At 39.1% G+C, this 22,453-nt stretch overlaps 1 protein-coding gene and 1 long non-coding RNA gene across 2 annotated transcripts in view; one reads left to right on the forward strand and one right to left on the reverse strand.

Moving 5' to 3' along the window:
- LOC122742135 overlaps positions 1–22,453 on the forward strand; it is a 109,537-nt gene that overhangs the window by 8,945 nt on the left and 78,139 nt on the right. The gene's annotated exons all lie outside the window — the stretch shown is intronic.
- Positions 15,187–22,453, reverse strand: part of CAGE1 (cancer antigen 1) — an 87,327-nt gene continuing 80,060 nt past the window's right edge. Inside the window, exons 12-13 of the mRNA XM_043986154.1 lie at positions 20,009–20,048; positions 15,187–15,302 (exon numbers count right to left, since the gene is read on the reverse strand). Coding sequence (XP_043842089.1) covers positions 15,198–15,302; positions 20,009–20,048 — 145 coding nt within the window. The 3' untranslated portion in view covers positions 15,187–15,197. The remainder of the gene's footprint in view (positions 15,303–20,008; positions 20,049–22,453) is intronic.

A 22,453-nucleotide genomic window follows, 5' to 3' on the forward strand; every position in this document is an offset into this window, starting at 1 on the left:
CTGACTTGAAATATTCTTTTAGCGTATGCCACAGAGTGGGCATGCTTTAGCTACAGAGGGTCGTTCTAACATCCTCTGGCAAAGCTATTGCTAATGGAGACCTTATCAAGGGCCTCCTATCTGCCCTGAAACTTCCCTCTGCTCTAGCCATTGTACATTGCCCTGCCCACACAGGGAATAATGATCCTGTTTCAAAGGGGAATGCATGAGCTGATTCTGCAGCCAAACTTGCTGCTTCAGAAGCTCCTGAACATGTATTTTACCTCTCAACTTCTGAGGATGTTCCTCTCAACCTAACTTAAGATGATTCAGAAGTGGAGAAATGGAGAAAGAAATTTAAGGAAAAACAGATCAATGGAGTCTGGATGTCTCCAGAAGGTAAGCCACTTCTGTCCTGGAAATTCCATCACCAGGTATGCCTCTCTATTCACAGAAAAGGCCATTTTGGCACACAAGGCAGTTAAGAGGACCTGGATAGAACCAGGTATGACTAACACAGCATCTTGAATCTGCTTGAGCTTCTCCACATGTCAATCTTATAATCAACATGCTTTCAAGGCCAAAGCTTATGGAGGGTGTCCTTTAGCATATACACCCTTTGAGCATCTACAAATTGATTATATCACAGTGCCTAAGGCATGTAATGATTGGAATGACACCATCTACTAGAGACTTGCTGTGGAAAAGCTCCACCATGAGGAAAATGCCTCAGAGGCATTGTGGCTTTTCCTTGGCGTCAGGAAATGACGTTTGCTCATGGGTGCTATCAAGGCTACCAGCCAATCAACTTGAGGAGCCTCCTATGGTCTGGGAGGAGACAGGAAGGAGGAAAGGGAGCCTGCGCAGAGAGCGCGGGCCCTTTTGGCTTCCGGACTTGATGGTGGTGGCGGCAGAGGACTTCACAGGAAATTTGAGGAAAGATAGGAATGCCAGGCTGTTAGAATTCTGTTCTCAATCTTTTTCTTTCTATTTTCCAATAAACCCTTAAAAACCTAAACTCGTTTTATCAGTGATTTTTAGTCAGTTTCCCCCAAACTGGGGGAACAGATTAGAATCCACATTTAGAATCTTAAATTACACAGGCAGGACATTATAAGTATTGTCTTGTTATAGTTGATTAACTCACTCGATAGGTGGAGGTGTTTCCCAGCCCCTGAGCCACAGCTACCTTTGTTGCCAAGACTGTCCTTAAAAGAGATAGTTCCTTGCCTTGGCCCACCAGCCCGAATTGATTCTGACAAAGGCACATGTTTTACTGATTCTGTTTTATCCCAAATTTACTCTTTATTGGGAATAACTCCAAAATTCCTTATACCCTACCACCCACAAAGCTCAGGCCAGGTAGGTTGTATGAATAAAGAGCTTAAGAGCATGATTGGCAAATTATATACTGAAACTCATTTGAAATGGCCCGATGTTCTGCCATTGGCATTCTATCTACGCAGTAGACCAAGAGGAGAACTTCACATATCTCCTTATGACATACTATTTGGTTACCCTCCTATCCAGGCTAAAACTTTTTCCCCAGTTTATACATCACTGTTGGGAGGTGATACTTCTGTTGCCTCCTATACACAGGATTACAAACTAGGCTACGTGAACTCCATGAGGCAGGCATTGCTGTACAAGCTGGTCCTTTAGATTTTTCCCTGCATGATTTTAGTCCTGGATACAACCTATATATTAAGAATTTTCAGCCAACCAGTGGGACTATTAAAATTGGAGAAAAAGAATCTTGGATTCATTGTTCCTGTGTAAAACCTGCATCATTTATAGGTAAAGAAATTTCAAATAAAACCACTTACAATAGCAGCTGCTAAAGAGCAAAGAACCCTAACAAAGCCCAGAGGCAATAGGCAGTTCCAATTTGAAAACCCTATGACTCAATTGTGAGCCCTGGGACTCAAACTCCATAAGGTATCAGGAGATGGAAATTGTCTTTTTAGAGTCCTTGGAGACTAGTTAGAAGATCATTCTAGAAACCATCTCAAACACAGACAAGAAACTACTGATTATATACTCAATCATAAAAAAGACTGAGCCTTTTAGAGAGGATATTCCCTTTGGAAAATACATTGCCAACTTAAAAAAACCAGCAGTATTTGGAGACAATGATAAGATTGTAGCCTTTGCAAAACATAACCAGCTGAAAGTAATCATTGATCAGTTGAATAAACCCCTATGGCAAATTCATGTTACAGACAAAGCCAATGCTAAAGAACTCCAAATTTTCTACCATAAAGAACATTATGACAGCATTAGAAAAATCAATGATAATTTGGAAACCCCTGCCACTTTGGCATGCAGAGAATTGGGGAACCAGTTAAAACAATGTGGTATACCCAAAGCTCTAGCAGTATAATAACGTACCTTTTAACAATCTTTTTTTTTTCAGTTTCCCAAGTTTTATTGCAATACTGTGAGTGACCACAGGGAGAGAACCAGAATATTGGAAAGGTATCTCTCCAATAATCTTTTCTTTCTGCAGGTAAACCACTAAAGCACATGGCCTTGCTTTCTGGCCTACCTCAACTTCCCTCACCCCTTTCCCCTACTTAACCCTTATTCCCTAAAGCCATTTTTTTTTTGTTTTTTGAAAGGCATTGACAAGGCCTGGAATTCACCACATAATTAAATTTCCTTATGAACACAAAAGGGTACTTAGCAAACCTTTTGCTTTTTTATTTTTGTTTTTTTTTTACTTTTGTTTCTTTTGCTTTCTTTTTAACTCAATTTTGTAAACTGAATGGATTTCTAAGACATTTCTAGTATATACCATTCAACTCTGATGACTTCAAGAATCTATTACCTTGACTGGACTAAGGGTAATGCAATCCTTACAACTAAGGGTATAGGTGGGGCCATTGGGCCTCAGGAGCTGAAGCTATCACAATTTTTTTTTTGAAAGAACCATGGGTTTAATGAGTCCGTTTATGGGATTGTGTTTAAAAAAACCCCAAAGGGTTATTGAACCCTTTCGCTTGGTTTGTAAGGCAATCAATGAACATATTGAGTCTTGCTGGTTGAGGTTTTATTTCTTTTCTTTTTTTTTTTTTTTTAAAGTGAGGCAGTTGGAGTTGAGTGACTTGCCCAGGGTCACACAGCTAGTAAGTGTTAAGTGTCTGAGGCTGGATTTGAACTCAGGTACTCTTGAATCCAGGGCCAGTGCTTTATCCACTGCACCACCTAGCTGCCCTGGGGAATACATTTTAAATCCCTTTTGATATTCCTGAGTCCCTATGGGCTTCCTCCTCTACTGATGTAGGTCTCCTTAAACTGTGAAGCAATCTCTGCTGTGCTTTCTTTTCAGTACCAGTACATCAAGAGTCCCAATACTTGTTTGCCTTTACCTGGAAGAATAGACAAGGGACTAGGACCAGACTCCCACAGGGGTTTGTTGACAGTCCCACATTATTCTCTCAAATTTTGCAACAGGATTTAACCTCCATTACCTTTAAAGGTTCTACTTTAGTCCAATATGTAGGTGACTTACCTCCTGGCTGCACCTAATGCTGAGATTTGCCAGTGTGAGAATTGGAGTGATGCCCCCTGCTGGAGAGATACTGTAGGAAAGCTCCACCATGAGGAGAAGGCATCTGAGGACAAGCCATGCGGCTTGGAAGGTCAGCTCCTTGGTGTCAGGAAGTGACATTTGCTTGTGGGTACTGTCAATCAAAGCTACCAGCCAATTGGCTTGGAGCTATGTGTGGGGGGATGGGCTGTTTCCATTTTCCAGAGAGGCTTCTGGGAGAAAGAAAGGGCAAGGCTCTCGCTCTCTTTGGCTGGTACCTTGTGTGGAGTGGAGGGAGATGCTGGCTCCCTTAGATGAAGGCACCTTGGCTTCCTCACCAAATTCTTATGCTCTTAACAAATGCTTAAAAGTCTAAACTCTTGCTAAAGCTTCTAATTCATTAGTGACCACTCATTAGATTTCTAGACAGTCTAGCTAGAATTACAGACAGCAACTATTCACCAGGAAGACAGCCAACACCTGTTATTAAGAGCGGCACAAATGAGGCCATAAGGTCTCTAAGTCTAAAGTACAATGGTGTCTATCTCAGGTGGAATATTTGGGTTTTGTTTTGGCTGCTGGCATGCAATCCATCTCTCTTAAGCGTGGCCAGACTATTTAATAAGTCTCTGCTTCCTCTACTAAGAAGCAGGTAAGGGTTATTCTGGGAGCAGCTGGATATTGCAAACAATGGATACCCTTTTTTGGGGAAATTACTAAGCCTGTTACAACTCTAACCAAAAATTCTATCCCAAAACCTTTACAGCTGGATTCCCAGCATCTTTCGGCTTTAACAGAATTAAAACGGCCTTGTTATAAGTACCTGCACTAGGACTCCCAGACTACGATAAGTCTTTTACTCTTTTTGTACGTGAACAGAGGGGAGTGGCTTCTGGGGTCCTGACTCAAAAAATAACACTATCCAGCACCCAATAGGTTATTATTCTACTTAACTTGATTCTGTAGCTGCTGGTGCGTCTGCTTGCCTTAGGGCAGTGGCGGCTACAGCCCTTTTGGTAGAAAAAGCCTCTGATCTGGTCTTAGGTAACCCTCTAATCGTGCAGTGCCCTCATGAAGTTGAGACCCACTTACTGCGTCATAGGACACAGGCTTTTTCAAATCAAAGGCTCACTAGATATGAAGTAACCCTGCTAAGAAATGAGAGAATCACTTTAAAGCATTGTACAGTCCTTAACCCAGCAACACTGCTCCCTGACCTGCCACTCTCAGGGGAGCCTTTGCATGACTGCACCTCCCTAGTTGACATAGCTGAGAAACCTCATGATGATCTTTTTGACACACCCTTAGAGAACCCTGATTTTATCTTCTATACTAACAGTTCATCTTTTATGTTTGAGGGGACCTGCTATACTGGTGCTGATGTAGTTTCTGATTATGATAGTATCTGGGTAGCTTCTCTGCCTTCACATCTTAGTGCACAGGCTGCGCTCTCACAAGCCTAAACCAGAGGAAAAAGTGCTGCTATTTACACTGATTCTAAATATGTATTTAGTGTCTGCCATGCTGTAGGAATGTTATGGCTGCAGAGAGGATTTTTAACCTCTGCTGGCAAAGCTATTGCCAATGGAGAATTTATTAAAGATCTCCTATCTGCTTTAAAACTCCCATCTTGGGGCAGGTAGGTGGCACAGTGGATAAAGCATCAGCCCTGGATTCAGGAGGACCTGACTTAAAATCCCACCTTAGACACTTGATACTTAGTAGCTGTGTGACCTTGGGCAAGTCACTTAACTCTCATTGCCCTGAAAAAAACAAAGACAAAAAAATTCTCATCTACCCTAGCTATTGTTCATTGTCCTCATACTGGAAAAAGCAACCCTGTTTCAAAAGGGAATGAACAAGTTGCTGCTGCTAAGCTTGCTGCTTTGGAAGCTCCTGAATATGTATTTAATCTTTCTTCTGATGATGATGTTTCCATTTCTCTTATGATAAGTCTGAAGTAGAGAAGTGGAAAAAGAAATTCAAGGCTAAAGAAGCCAATGGGGTCTGGGTGACTTCAGAGGGGAAGCTGCTTCTCTCCTAGAGCTTCTACTGTCAGATATGCCTATCCACAGAAAAGGCCATTTTGTCACACAAAGGAATTATGGACTCAGTAAAAAGGGGTTGGATTGCCCCTGGAGTTACTAATGTGGCCTCTAGGGTTTGTGCCTGTTGTTCTGTCTGTCAGACTTATAATCAACCGGCCTTCTGTCCTAAAGCTTATGGAGGACAACCTTTAGCATATATACCTTTTGAGCATCTACAAATTGATTATATCACAATGCCTAAGGCAGGATGTTATAAGTTTTGTCATATTATAGTTGATCAACTTAGTGGGTAGAAGCTTTTCCATGTTCCTGAGCCACACCTGCCTTTGTTGCCAAAACTCCTTAAAGAAATAGTCCCTCGGTTTGGCCCACCAGCCTGCATTGATTCTGACAAAGGCACACATTTTACTGATTCTGTTCTATCCCCAATCTACTCTTTCTTGGGAGTAACTCCACAGTTCTATACACCCTACCACCTACAAAGCTCAGGCCAGGTCGAATATATGAATAAAGAGCTTGAGAGCATGACTGGAAAATTGTGCACTGAAACTCATTTGAAGTGGCCTAATGTTCTACTCTTGGCATTGTTCTACCTGTGCAGCAGGCCAAGAAGAGAACTACATATATCACCTTTTGAGATGCTTTTTGGCCACTCCCCTATCCAAGAAAAACCTTTTTCCCCAGTATATACATCATTAGTGTGTGTGTGGCGGGGGATACCTCTGTTGCTTCCTATATGCAGGATTTACAAGTCAGGCTATGTGAACTCCACAAGGCAGGAGCAGCAGTACAGGCTGGCGCCTTGGACTTCTTACATGATTTGAACCCAGGAGACAGTGTATATGTCAAAAATTTTCAGCAGACTAGTGGGACCCAGCCAGCTTGGGAAGGTCCTTTCCAGGTATTGCTGACAGCTCTGACTGCCATCAAAATCAGAGAAACACTCTTGGATCCATTGCTTCCACATAAAACCAATACCAACACTTGACGAGTAATGCATTCATAGAAATTGTGTAATAATGAATAATGTCAGTCATTTACATTTATCATCTACTATGTGTGATAGTGATTATACATTTGTAGTTATTTGGAATTATTGTGTATTGTATATTATATCCTGAGTCATAAAGCTAATTCACTTTTTTTTTTGCTGTCATCATTATCCTCAGTTGTTAAATCCATATGAGCCTTTGTTTATGGGAGCTTATCATTTGATTTTTGTTTTTATTTTTTGGTGGGGCAGTGAGGGTTAAATGACTTGCCCAGGGTCACACAGCTAGTGTGTCAAGTGTCTGAGGCCGTATTTGAACTCAGGTCCTCCTGAACCCAAGGCCAGTGCTTTATCCACTGTGCCACCTAGCTGCCCCTAGAACTTATCATTTGAGACATTTATTGCCTTTATTCTGAGTTATCAGATCCTGAGCAGTCAAGATGACAGCCATCCATGAAAGGAATACACACAAGAGCAGGCATTGAACTGTCACAGGATGGGTGACATGCACAAAGTCCAGGTACTACACTGCCTTGGGAAAGACTGAGAGAATGGCCATTGGCAAGAGCTGAGGTGGGATTCTCTTGGTTTAATTTACCTCTCCACATAGCACTAGATGGTCGGGCTATGCCATCTCATTCTACACCTGACTTTAATTCCCCCTCCTATATGCCTGATGCCATGGACATCTCAATCCCATGCATCTGATTAAGCCTGACTCAGTTTCCCCTCCACGTACTGCATTGGCTGTCTGCAGAGCCACAAAGTTTGGCAACGTTCATTTTTCTTCTCTGTTCTTTTATGGTAACCCCATAATTATCTCAGATGTCATGTTGGATTTGGCCTTGACATTTGTTACCAGTTATATTCAATTCTTTAATTTCTCATGATGGCATGAGGATAATTAGGCAGATGACGCAAAAAGTGATGAAATTAAGATAAAAATTAATTTCTTAATAACACAATTGTCTTAGCCCTTTATTAAAGAAGGGCATAATTAGCATAAAATCTCTAAAAGAATTCTGGATTTCCTTAGACATATGTTTTTGAGAACTCTCATTGTTTGATTTGGTTATTGGCAAAGCTATTTAAAGTTGTGTTAAGATCAATTTTGTAGGAAATTTTCCAGCTGAGGAGACTTTCTAGCTGATCATAAGTATCTGAAACACCTGAGAGACTTTTCTACAACCACACCTGAGATCATGCCCAGAATCCAGAGCTATACACAGATGATATCCCAAGAACCATCTGAGATAAGACTTTCAAAGACTTAAATGGGTTTTCCTGTTTTCCTTTTCCCATTGCATACACTATTGGTAATATCCACCTCTTCAAGGGAACTGCCCCCTTTAGTTTTAGTTTTTGGGTTTTTTGGTAATATCCACCTACTTGAGGGGTGTAATGATTAGAGTGACTCCACCTGCTGGAGAGTTACTGTAGGAAAGCTTCTCCATGAGGAGAAGGCGTCTGAAGACGAGATTGTGGCTTTTCTTTGGCGTCAGGAAGTGATGTTTGCTTGTGTGTACTGTCTATCAGAGCTACCAGCCAATTAGCTTTGAGCTGTGTGTGCATATGAACGGGATGTTCCCAGTTTCACAGGAGGCTTGTGGGAGGAAGAAGGGGTGAGGCTGGCTCTCTTGTTCTCTTTTGTGAGGATTCTTGTGGAGAGTAGAGCAGAAACGCAGGCTTCCTGAGATAGCTGAATCTAGGCCTCTTTCTCTCTTAACCAAATTCTTATTCTCCTTAATAAATGCTTAAAAGTCTAACTCTTGAGCAGCTTGCTGATTCCTCTCAGTATTTGACAAAAACTGCTGGGAAAACAGGAAGATAGTATGGCAGAAATTAAGCATAGACCAACATCTTACACCTTATACTAAAATAAGGTCAAAATGGATACTTGATTTAGACATAAGAGGTGATACCATAGGTAAATTAGGAGAGGAAGGAATCCTCTACCTTTCAGATCTTTGGAAAGAAAAACAGTTTATGACCAAACAAGAGATAGAGAATATTATGAAATGCAAAATGGATGGTTTTGATTACAAAAGTTTCTGTATAAACAGAAGCAATGCATCCAAAATTAGAAGGGAGGCAGAAAGCTGGGAAACAATTTTTATGGCCAGTACTTCTGATAAAGGCCTCATCTCTAAAATATATAGGGAACTAAATCAAATTTATAAGAATCCAAGTCATTCCCCAATTGAGAAATGGTCAAAGGATATGAACAGGCAGTTTTCTGATGAAGAAATCAAAGCTATTGCCATATGAAAAAATGCTCTAAATCACTATTGATTAGAGAGATGCAAATTAAAACAAATCTGAGGTACCACCTGACACCTATCAGATTGGCTAAAATGACAAAAAAGGAAAATAATAAATGTTGGAGAAGCTGTGGAAAAATTGGAACACTAATGCATTGTTGGTGGAGCTGTGAGCTGATCCAAACATTCTGGAGAGCAATTTGGAATTATGCCCAAAGGGCTATAAAACCATGCATACCCTTTAACCCAGCAATACCACTTTTGGGTCTTTTCCCCAAAGAGATCATGGAAAAGGGAAAAGGACCCACATGAACAAAAATGTTTATAGCTGCTCTTCATGTGGTGGCAAGGAATTGGAAGTTGAGGGGATGCCCATCAATTGGGGAATGGCTGGACAAGTTGTGGTATATGAATGTAATGGAATACTATTGTGCTGTAAGAAACGATGAGCAGGAGGCTTTCAGAGAAACCTGGAGGGTCTTCCATGGATGATGATGAGTGAGATGAGCAGAACCAGAAGAACATTGTACACAGTATCATCAACATTGTGTGTTGATCTACTGTGATGGACTACATTCTTCTCACCAATGCAATGGTACAGAAGAGTTCCAGGGGACTCATGATGGAAGAGGATCTCCAAATCCAGGGGAAAAAAAGAACTGTGGAGTATAGATGCTGATTGAAACATACTATTTCTTTTGTTTTTGGTGTTATTTTTCTATTTTGAGGTTTTTCATCATTGCTCTGATTTTTCTCTTATAACATGACTAATGCAGAAATAGGTTTAATGTTTCATATATATATATATATATATATATATATATATATATATAACCTGTATCAGATTACCTGCTCTCTAGGGGAGGGGGGAGGGAGGGAGACAAATCTGAAATTGGAAAGCTTGTATAAACAAATGTTGAGAACTATCTTTACATGTAACTGGAAAAAAATAAAATACTTTTATCAGAAAAAAGTCTAACTCTTGCTAAAGTTTATAATTTATTGGTGACCACTCATTAGATATTTTAGACAGAATAGCTAGAATTTTAGCCCCTTACAGGGGACTGCCCCCTTTAGTTAGTTGTTCAAATTTCTTTTCTCTCATTCCCTTTACATTCTTAGTCATCACAGAACCCTTTATAAGTATCTGTAATGTTATTGCTTCATTTAAGGAAACTTTCTTAAGAAGGGGGGGCAGTTGTGAGAAAATAATGGGTTTTAGAACACTTGAGGGGATTGATTGTATTAAGATTGATTGGGGGGCAGCTAGGTGGCGCAGTGAATAGAGCACCGACCCTGGAGTCAGGAGTACCTGAGTTCAAATCCGACCTCAGACACTTAATACTTACTAGCTGTGTGACCCTGGGCAAGTCACTTAACCCCAATTGCCTCACTTAAAAAAAAAAAAGATTGTATTGACTTTGCTGATTGATTAAAACCACACCTGCCTTACTCTCAAGGGGGGGGGGTGTCTTCTCAGAAGGTGTGAACTCTGACCTCAATACGGAACCATCCTCAAGTGCAGTGAACCAATGTATTTGGGTAATGCTAGCCAATTAGCTTGAAGCAGTGTGTAAGGACTGCCTCTCCTCTGAACACAGAGAAAGCAGTTTGGCTCTTGGACAGGCTTTGTGGTGGAGGACTTGGAGGAAGAAGCAGGCCAGGCTGGAGCTCTAGGCTAGATAGGCCTTTTCTTAACTTTCTGACCCAGGTGTTCTCTTTTTACTAATACTGTGTATGCTTTAATAAATGCTTAATGCCCCAAAATTGGTGCTAAAGCTTCTAATTTATAAGTAACAAATATATTAGAAACGCCAGCTAATTCTCCCCAAACTTGGGACAGAAATAAGGTGACCACCATATTTAATTTTACTTGTCAGTTTATTGATGGAGAAGATTTATATGTTGTCAAGGAATCAGGGGGAGGTGAGATTCTTCTTCTGGCTTATTATATAAGGAGTGTTTAAAGCTTTAAGTAAATTTTCATAGCCCATAGGACAAATTTTGGTGAGGTTAGGTTATTATAATAGAAGACAGGCTTTTAGTTAGCTAAAAGTTAAAGCAAGAATGACTCTGAGCCCCAAATAATAGCTCATTCTTTTTCTGATCTATGTGATACCAACCCCACAAAGAATGTTCATCTCATGCCTATCTTCCCTCAATCTCTGGACACAGTCATTCTGCCCTATAGGTTCGCATGGACTCACTGGTACTGGAGTGCTTCTCCCAATTTCCATTCTAGGAAATTAATTCCTTCTTCCTTTATTACTGGCATATTAAAAGAAGAGTCTTTGCCAGTAGGTCTCCAAGATTGCCATCTTTGGGACTGTGTTGGAGGAGGGGCCAGGTTAGTGGTCCCTGGGGCTACACCTCTTCCACTTTCTCGCTTTAACTAAAACTTGACTTTGACTGAAACTAGCTTATGATTGGATCAGTTAAATCACTTTGTTTAAAATATTGCATTTTTGATCCAAGACAATTCCAAAGGAATCATGATGGAAAATGCTCTCCACATCCAGAAAAAAGAACTGTGGAATCTGAATGCAGATTAAATTATATTCTACTTTTTTTGTTTTTTATCTTTTCTGAAGTTTCCCCCTTTTGTTCTGATTCTTCTTTCTTTCTTTCTTTTTTTTTGTGAGGCAATTGGGGTTAAGTGACTTGCCCAGGGTCACACAGCTAGTAAGTGTCAAGTGTCTGAGGCCGGATTTGAACTCAGGTCCTCCTGACTCCAGGGCTGGTGCTCTGTCCACTGTGTCACCTAGCTGTCCCTCTTGATTCTTCTTTCGCATTTCACAACTAATGCAAAAAATATGTTTAATGTAATTGTACATATATATATGTGCAACCTATATCAGATTTCTTTTTGTGTTGGGGAGGGGGGAAAGAAGGGAGGGAGGGAAAAAATTTGGAACTCAAAATCTTATAAAAACAAATGTCGAAAACTATCTTTGCGTGTAACTAGGAAAAATACTATTAAGATGGGGGAAAAATTTAAAAAATAAAAAGTCACAAAAACAAAAAAATTCAAAGAAAGCTGGTTTCTTCTACCTCTAGCATATAGTGGCTGTATTACCCTAGCTGCCCCATGGAATGGTAATTCTCAATGAGGAATCTTCTATCACCAGTGCAAGTGTGTGCTTCTCAAGTACACACTTCTTCCACCTCTAAGTCTATGACTGTAGAAGCATATTTTGTGACAAAATTAAACAAACACTAGAAGTAAAAAACATTTTTTTAAAATCATACTTTTTAAATAAACTTTTTTGGGGGCGGGGGGAGATTCAGCCATGTAAGATAAAATCCTTAAGTTGTTCTGCTTTTGGTGATGTGATATTTCTGCTCTACTTTAGCTACAAACCACACCAGGAAGAACTGTGCCATATCTCAGAGCCTCAACTTTGAAATTCCATTCTTTTTTTTTTAAATTTTTTTTGGGGGGTTGGGGTAATGAGGGTTAAGTGACTTGCCCAGGGTCACACTGCTAGTAATTGTCAAGTGTCTGAGGCCGGATTTGAACTCAGGTCCTCCTGAGTCCAGGTTCAGTGCTTTATCCACTATGCCACCTACCTGCCCCTGAAATTCCATTCTTAACACAAACCTTCTATTCTACTTCTTCTACTCTTGTCACTTAAACTAAGTCTGCTCTTCACCCCAATCCTTCCCTATTCTTCTAGTACATTCATCTCTTGTTTCTCTTGCTTCCATAGGCAAATCTGATTCATGTGTGATGAATGAAATGTCCAAGAGACATAATTTCTGGGTAATTATTAATCAACTTATTAATTATGGATAGCAAGTAATAAAATGTGGTCAGTGGCCCTCTTGGAAGCCAAAGACCAACTCTTGGAGAGTGGCTGTTCCTAACAAAAGGAAGCAAATCCTAATTGGTTAACAGTTAATGATAGAATTAATATTATAATGAGAAGTGGGCTTATTCTAATGAGGGGCTGGGGGGGTGGTGTCAGAGTATGACTGATCATTTCACTCATGGACAAAGAAACTCATCTACACACCCAGATAATTCCCTATTCAGCAATCTATACAAAAATCTATTCTCTACCCAGATCACTTGTGTAGTTGAACAACAGGCTTACCAATTTGAGTTTTCCATTCCTGCTTATCGCCTGAGTGATCAAGGAGGTCATAAAAATCAAGCTGATTTCACTTACTACAAATACATGGTGGATGTTAAGACGGATAAATTGGTAAAAACCATGTGAAATGATTATTAATAATCAATTAATATTGGGAGGTAGGGGGGATCCAGGGCTTTTTTCCTTTCAATTTCCTCATTCAAAGTCCAGTACTTATGAAGGACAAGGCTGATGTTGAGATTGGGTTAACATTCTCCTCAATCTTGTGTGAGATTTAAAAATTGGATATTAGATCATAAATCTCCCCTACTTAACCTTTCCCTTAATTTATCTCCCAGACTAGTAAATGGAAGAAGCTTTTGGTTTTCTAGATAGGCCTTTTATTGTTATGGTAGTCACAAGGTGATGTTGATTAGAAGGATAGGAAAGTAGAAACAGCATACAAATCATCTTAAGTCTAAGCTTAGTCTATATTCCTTATAAAAACTCACCAAAAGAGAAGGCCACCTTTGGAGAGAGAGAGAGAGACCGTCTGTGCAGCTCAGTCAGGAGACCAGCAGAGCAGGAAAAAGCTCCACTTCCGTTCTCTCCACCCCGGAAGTCAAGTTCTCAGCAGGCAGTCTGACGTGCGCAGCAGGCGGACTGTTGGTCTCCTCCCCAAAAGGGTGGTCCTTCAAAAACTGGAGTCTTTCAGTTATCCTAACCGACTGTTAAAAAACTTTCATATTTTTTTACCACACTTGGGTGGGACTGCACCCAACTGGAAAAGCTTAGTTCTGATGAAAGGATAAAGACCATCTTATTGTAACGATTGGAATGATGCCACCTGCTGGAGACTTACTGTAGAAGAGTTCCGCCCATGAAGCGAAGGTCTTTGAGGGCAAGACCAGGAGTCTTTTCTTTAGCGTTAGGAAGTGACGTCTGCGTGTGGGAGGAAGAAGGAAGAGATGGGGGCTCTGTCTCGGACTCTTTCCTTTGGACTCTGGTGGAGAGCGGATCTAGAAATGTGCTCTCCCTTTAATAGATAGGAATCTAGGCCTTTCTTCTCTCTCTGGGAGCTCACATTCAACCAAATGAAGGCAAGGACCATATAATTTTTATCTTTATATCTCTAACACCTTGTACAGTATGTAGCCAATTGTAAGCTAAGTAATTGATTGCTTATTGACTAGGGGATTGACATACCTAATAGAGTTCTCCTTTGCTTATACAGGAGATTAGTATATTCAAGAATGCCTTGTGTGAGGCAGAGGTTTGATAATCATTTTTATAATAATAATAATGATGATAATGATAATAGTTAGCATTTACATAGCACTTTAAGGTTTGCTAGGTACTTTACCTGCTATTTGATCCTCATAACCACCCTGAGAGGTAGGTGCTATTATTATCCCCATTTTACAGATGAGGAAATTGAGGTTGAAAGAGATTAAGTAACTTGCCCAGGGTCACACATTTAGGTGCCTGAGGCAAGATTTGAACTCCTCCTTCCCTAGGAAACATAAAAGTATACACTGCCTCAGAAAAGTCATATAGGGTAGCATTTGCATTGTTCTTCCTTTTAAACATCTTGCTCTGTAGTCGACATCCATCCAGTAACTCCAAAGAAGTTTTCAGTATCTCTGCAGTCATGACCTAACTGTAGGAAAATATTATTCCCCAAACAAACAGTGCTCAATGTAGATCTACTCTTATTCTAGTGCACTAGTCTTCTAACATTAGGAAGCCATTTCATAGTTCACTGCCATACCACTAGGGTGACCACTAGTCTTTAGCCTATTGGGTATGCTGGCTAGACTCAGCTGACATTGCCAGTGTAGAAAATACATGCTTCCACACACCATCATGGACAAGTCCCTTAATTGTAACCTTGTATCTGAGACTCTCATAGGTTAACATGATTTGCTTTTTCTTGCTCCCCAACTTGACATTTTTTAATATCACTGAATTTCAGATATGGTACTTACTTTTTGGGTGGGGATGGTACTGAGAGAAGAAGGTAATAGAAAAAAAAAAAGAGGGATTTTTCAGACTCTTTCCCACTCACCAACTTTACTATTAGAGCCTCATCAATGACTGTCTTAGTGGTATTCAGTGAGACTGAAGTGGGCACAGGATGGAAAGGAACCTATTATATAAAAGTTCATGTTAAGATGGTGTCAGTCTGTTTTCAGAGACTATCCATAAATTCCCACTGAAATAAAATGTAAAAACTTGAACAATAGTCTCCCTGCTCTGTCTTACATTAACTTTAATACATCATATTACATATATTATTTGGGCACTTCACTATGGAACCAGTCTGTTCACAGGATGGCTGTATGACTGGCAATATCTAGTCTTCAGTTTTGGTGACTTTAAGTCTTTTCTTTTTGCTTCTAAGATATTGTGTACCTATAAAGGAAAAGAAAAAAAAACCTCAGTATTTCTCAATTTCTGTTTTTTTAACTATCAAAGGCAGATACTGAACAGCTCATTAATTTATTATTCATGGAAATACATACAATGAGAGCATGAATGGGTGAAGTTCCTTGTAATATAAAAACTTTGTTGTTTTTTTAACCCTCCTTTTCTATCAGTACCTGCTAACAAGAAGCAAAATTGGTTTGAGTTTCATGACCCTAATTATCAGTTAGTGGGAACATCAAAGATCAGGAAAATGACCAGATGATTGGCATGAAGATGGAAAAGGACTAAAAGAGGGAACCTTGGGCAACTCATCACAGAATCATTAACCTCAGTGAAATTGGTTGTTGATAGTATTTGATGTTTCATTAAAATTCAATAATGAGGAAGTTTCTCTTATAGGAAGCAGTATGTTGTATTGGAAAGGGCATAAGACTAGAAGTCAGGAGGGGGTGATTCTTGTCTTGGTTCTGTCATTAAGTAGTTGGGCCTCATTTTCCTCATATCTGCAATCACAACATGCTGTACTTATTTCTGCGCAAAGACCATACACTTTTGTAAATGGGCAGTACTTTAGAGATGATCTCATTCAAAATGCTCACTGTATGGATGAGAAAACTGAGTCCCAGAGAAATTATTATGGATTGCCTACCCGGTACCTTAGCTTCCAATGGGAATGATTTAATCTTATACTAAATCTAGGAATGTTAATATATTTTGCTTCATTTCTCACATTTTTATCACATATAAAACATAAAAATAACACATCACACTTGCTAAGAGATAGATTTTGGATTCCTTTAGTTCTTTTGTATATCTATGTATTGTATCTTTAATTGAACTGTAAAATCCTCAAAGTTAAAAGGACCTTAATTTCTACTTTTTTATTTCCAGCAAAAAAAGTGTTGGTTACTGCAGGGACTTAATATATTTGTTTAATGAGCACCATAAGCTTTGATTTGAAAACACAGCTAAATATGAATTGTCTAACTTTTAGTAGCTTACAGTTTTAACAAATATGAGATATATTGGAGTTATATAATGCCAACATCATTATACTTTATGACTAAATTTATAATATTCCTTAATTATTTAAGGAATTCAGACCACAAATACTATGAGCTAACATATTTTACAGCCAGACTGCTTACATCCAAGAAATTCTAGGATATAAGGTATAACTATATAAAGCAATGAAAAAATTATTTTCAAAAAATTTGAAAAGTATAGATTGCATAATTGATCTCATTTCTTACAGGTTACACTAATAGGTACAACATAACTTTATGTCAATAACTTCTACTAAAATTCTTCTAGGCTGGCTCAGGTTGTGGAGGTGAATCTGTGTTCTTAGGAGCTGTGTGTTTAGCAGAATACAGTAACAGCCAGGTGAGATGTTGTCAGGTATGTTTGAGAAGCAGTCCAGCTACCACTGGGATGTTCAGTATCCTCAAGGTAGCTACTCATTCATAGCTCTCAAAGATCATCCAAGAGGGATCATCAGAAGATAATAACTTTTGAGACTGGAAGGGGCTTTAGAGGCCACTCAACTTAATTTCCTCATTTTATGGATGAGGACATGGAGGCTAAGAGACATTAAGTGACTTGTTCAAGGTCACACAACTAGTGTCTGAGCCAGGATTTGACGTTGGGTCTTCCTGATTCCTAGTCCAATGCTCTTCTATCCAGGGGCTATGATGAAATCATGGATCCTTAAAGTGCTGAAGTATATAAGTATCTCAACAAATTAAATGTGGTAGGGTTGGAATTAGAAAGCTAGTTTTTTTTTAAAATTAGTTAAATTTTACTTTACTTTCAAAAAGGGCTACCTTCACTCCCTCCTACCTTCCTCGCCCCTACTCCTCCTACACCTCAATTAGAAAATAACAAAAATAAGGTCCCTGTTACAAATATGTATAATCAAGGAAAATAAATTCCTGTTTTGGCCATATCCAATAGGATTATGTCTCAAACTGTACTCTAAGTCCATTATCTCTCTATCAGGAAGTGGGCAGCATGTTTCATCCTGAGTCCTCTGGAATTGTGTTGATCAGATTTCCTAACTCTTTCAAAGTGGTGTATCCTTTTAAAAAATTGTCTTTTTAAAGTAATAAACATTTTATTTATAGTTTTAGGTTCCAATTTTTATCCTTCCTCCCCTCCCTCCCCTGCCCTTTCCCTGAGTCAGGAAGCAATCAGATATATCTTATACATGTATGATTATGCAAAACATTACCATATTAGTAAGTTTGTATAAGAAAACTTGAATAAAAAAATGAAAGTGAAAAATAGCATGCTTTAGTCTATGTTCCATCAATATCAGTTCTTTCTTTGGAGGTGGATAGTATGTTTCATCAATAGTCCTTTGGGATTGTCTTGGATCATTATATTGTTGAGAATAGTTAAGTCATTCACAGTTCTTCATCAAACAATATTGCTGGGGCAGCTAGGTGGCACAGTGGATAGAGTACTAGCCCTGGAGTCAGGAGTACCTGAGTTCAAATCCGGCCTCAGACACTTAACACTTACTAGCTGTGTGACCCTGGGCAAGTCAATTGCCTCACTTAAAAAAAAAATTATTAATGCCAATGGGTAATCAGAACTGTTCACATCTTTGACATACATTGTGTTTCAAATCAGTATTTTGGGCTTAGTTTCAGTCTCTTCTTTTAAAAGTTGCTAACCAGTAGTGAAATTAAATGATGTGAGATTTCTTTTTTCTATTTATTCTCTGTTGAAAGTGATATGAATAAAAGACAAGAAAGATGAAGGGGGAGAAAAAGCCAGCCTTTTGAATAAACTAGATTGGTAATTCCCAAATAATCAAGAGTTGGCTAAGAGAGCTTTTAAAAATTTTTACATTAAATTAATTTTGTTACATTTTGAGTTCCAAACTGTCTCCTGCTCTCCCTTTCCACCCCACACTAGAGAAGGCCACCATTTGACACAGATTTATACATACATACATATATATGTGTGTGTGTGTGTGTGTGTGTGTGTGTGTGTGTGTACTGCAGTACTTCTATTTATCAGTTCTTTCTTTGGAGGTAGTTAGCATTTTCCTTCATGAGTTCAATAGGAGAGCTTTTAGAAGTTCTAGAGATTGAGCATTCCTTTTTGAGTCAGATCTAGGGCAAGGGTGTTTATTCTGGACAAATATACATAGTGTCGGGCAGATTGGGAGTTTCTGTACCCGTGTTTGTGGCCATGTGACATAATGGATAGGGTGCCAGATGTAGAATCAGAAAGACCTGGTTCAGGTTTCACCCTCTAACACTTAGCACTGGTTTGACCACTGGAAATTAATGTAAGCTCTCAACTTCAGTCTCCTTATCGATAAAACTGGGGGAGAGTTATAGCTGCAGTATCTATCTCAGAGGGTTGTTTGGAGACTCAAATAAGATGATATGTGGAAAGCCCTTCACAAATGATATAAATATGAACAAGTCTTGTTATGAGTGGGCAGAGGTGATGAAGGAAGTGAAGCTAATCAGTTCTTATGGTCCTGTATCTGAGCACCTTGACTGTCTAAATAAGCCTGCTTATGATTCTTGGGCTTTACTCTCTCCTTTTAAGAGAAACCCCATTCATTACTAAAACAGCACTTAACTTAATCATTTATATGAAACTGAAAAGTGAATTTTACAGTGATGAAGATGCTATTTTTTCACAGAGACTTAAAGATCTCTTGCCAGAATATAGCTTAAATAACTCTATTTAAACTTTATATTCCCTACAATTTCAAATAGAGATTTGAAAGGTCATTTTTTTTCTTCATGGGATGCTGAGTAGTTACTATTTTCTAAGCACTAAATCATGTGCCAAAGCTGGAAGATACTATGAGATTTGCCAACACCCAAAGGCCCCACCTGGAGATTAATCTAGATTGATTGAATTAAGTGAGACTGACTGAACTCAATTAAAGTTGACTTGGTTAAAACCACACCTGCCTGACTCCCAAGAGGGAGTGTCCTCAGAGGCTGTGAACTCTGACATCAACATGAGACCACCCTCAACCAATCAGCTTGAAGGACTGCCTCTTCCAGGGTTCATAGGAAGGGCTGCTTGCTCTCTCACTCTTTCTTTTTTGTGGCTGGAACCTCGCGTTGGTGGCAGAAGGGAAGGAGAAGGAGGACAGGCTGAACTTTTAGGGTAGATAGGCTTTGCTATCTTTCTGAACTCCACGTGTTCTCTTTTTACTCTTTAATAAATGCTTAATGCCAAACTTGGTGCTAAGGCTTCTAATTTATAAGTAAACTCTAGCTAGTTTTCCCTAAACTGGGGACAGAAAAAAGGTGACCAAATATCAACATTCTCTCCATTGCTTTGGTTGCAGCAGTTTTAGTCAGTGACTAATGAAGCTGCCTGTCACTGGAAGAAATCTGGCCCAGAGGACAGGGTAGCAGGGGGATAATACAGATGGGGAGGCAGTTAGAGAAAACTGAGCTGACTTAGTGAAACACAGACTTTCTTAACTAAAGGAACCCAGATTTAATCATGGGCTATTGTCACATATGGACATGTCATAGAATTCTTTAAAATGATAAAATAACATATGTAAATTGCTTCATAAATCTCAGTGCTATATACATGCCAACTATTTAATGTCAACTAATTTTATTTAATGTGTTAAATAAAGTAAGTACTAAATACTGTCTGGTTTAATAATTATTAATAAAAATATGTTGACTTACTGCAGTCATGGACTTTGGCTGTTTTTCTAAACCTTTTGCTCTGTAAGAGATAGAAAGGCAAATCACAAAGGGTTTGCAACAGTGAATATAATGAAAATTTTGGCCATCACAATGGTAGATCCTTAACAAATGATGTTGAATTGAACCAATTCATTTGTTAAACTTTTTCTCACTTTCAAGGAAACATTCAACACTCTGAGAAAAACACAACTTAAAAAGACTAAGATAAAAAGTTTCCCTAAATAATGTGTGGGCTAGTCATCACTGAAGTCAAGTAACAATATTGAATTAGATTATCTTCACAAGTTTAGCCCTTTCTGCAAAGCATGCAATCTGACTTTAGCTTATTTGAGAACATGATAAATTCTTAGGAAATTAGTAAAATCTGCTACCCACATTTATCATTTATGCCTCATCTATTATGAGGCTTTTAGGATTGGGTCAGACAGGCAGAGTTATAGAAATATTACAACTCACAAAGCAGGGACAGTCAGAAATCTCGATCACATTATATTAGTATTTTCTTGAGGAAATTCTTAAGGTATTCTCTAGGTTTTTTGTTTTTGTCTTTTTGTTTGGTTGTTGAAGAAGAGAACTAGTCTTGTATGCTGTCTCTTTAGTATTATTTTACTGTGCCCTTCACAATTTACTCCCTGAATTCATACTTGAAGGTTGGGGGTGGCTGCTAACTCAAGGTTCAGTGGTACTCTATAGGTCTGTACTTCATAAGTCCCCACTGGTCTGTTTTCTTTTAAATGTTAGCCAGTAGACACTATTAGTTAAAAATAAAGGCATTTACTAAGATGGTATCATAAGAATAATAGTAATAAAACATTCCCCCTATAAACTCGAGGTATACTCTACTTCAACTATAGTAGGAGGGGTGGGCACACACTTAAGAATATTCTGATGGTAGGGGATATATGTTGTTAAGGCAACTCTGGCTCTGCATGGCCTTTCTTTTATGGGAAATTCATGCTTCACCCACTTAGGCACTGCATATTTACTGGGGAGATCACTCAGCTGGACTCTCAGGGCTTTTATTCTCCACAGATTGATTCCGACTGTCAGGTCTCGTTCTCTCTCTCTCTTTTTTTTTTTTTTTGGTGAGGCAATTGGGGTTAAGTGACTTGCCCAGGGTCACACTGCTAGTGTTAGGTGTCTGAGGCCGGATTTGAACTCAGGTCCTCCTGAATCCAGGGCCCGTGCTTTATCCACTGCTCCATCTAGCTGCCCCTCATTCTCTCTTGAACCCATGTTTAGCTTTCTTCTCTACTGCCAAAGGTCACATTCCCTGGATGCATCTGCACTGATTGTCTCTTCTTTCTGCTAGGTGCAGTGTGTCCTACTGGGCAATTAATTCTAATGGGGATTTTTAACCTAAGATCTGAGGATCTTTGAAAAAAATAATTGTATTTCAATATAATTGATTTTCTTTTTAATCCTATGTATTTTATGCAATTAAAAACATTATTCTGAGAAGAGGTGCATGGACTTTGCCACACTGCAAAAGGGGTCTGCTTTATTTGACCCCATGGTCTGAATTAAAGCAAATACCCAGGTTTGAAAATTTCCCCAAAATTGGTACTCAGGGAAATGAAACAATGATGAGTTTTATTGTTACATGATACAGCAAGCAGGCAAACAAAGACCACACACATGCAATATATATATATATATATATATGGAAATAAAAATAGACAAATAATTCCCACAGAAGCAAAAAACTTAGTCATTGTGAAGGAGTAGGAGACATGTCAGGGAAGAAATGTGCTCAAAGCTGAGGTTCAGGTGGCAAGATTATATACACTGGTTGAGAACAGATAATTGGTACCAGATATAAGAGAGGGAATCAGAACCCAATATGGTAGAAAAGTTCTCAGGGTCCCTTTCTGATACCACACTTGGGTGAAGTTTGGGTAGGAGGGGTTTCTTTATTAAGATCACAAACTAGTAGGAGGATTATCTAAGGCAGTCAAAGGAGAATGACTCAAGGCCCCAGCAGTAAGTCGAGAGTCCATCTAATCAAAAAGCTGCAAGCCTTAAATGCCTAAAACAGAGTTAACAGTGGAAAAGTACAAACTGTTTATTTTGCCCCTATGCTTCTTTGGGCATTAGAACCACTTAGTCCTGGTGACTGTGTTAGAGACTTCTCATACTATGATAGCAAACTATGTCCGTAACATCAAACAAAAATATCAAACAACATAAAGTTCATAATTATCACAGGGTCCCTAACATAAATATATCAAGAACTTACTCTAATGGAAAAACACCATGGTTAATGTTGGGGTTGGAGAGGGAGGATAGAGAAAAGTCAAGAGAGAGCCTCTCTCAAGGGCTAGTCTTAGAAGAACTTAGAAGAAGGACCTAGGTCCTTTCTCCATAGCTGGCTCTCCTTTAGATTCCCAGCAGTCACACTCCAAGAGTCACACTCCTGGTTTG

The sequence above is a fragment of the Dromiciops gliroides genome, chromosome 1, assembly GCF_019393635.1.
Source record: "Dromiciops gliroides isolate mDroGli1 chromosome 1, mDroGli1.pri, whole genome shotgun sequence".
Classification (NCBI taxonomy): Eukaryota; Metazoa; Chordata; class Mammalia; order Microbiotheria; family Microbiotheriidae; genus Dromiciops; species Dromiciops gliroides.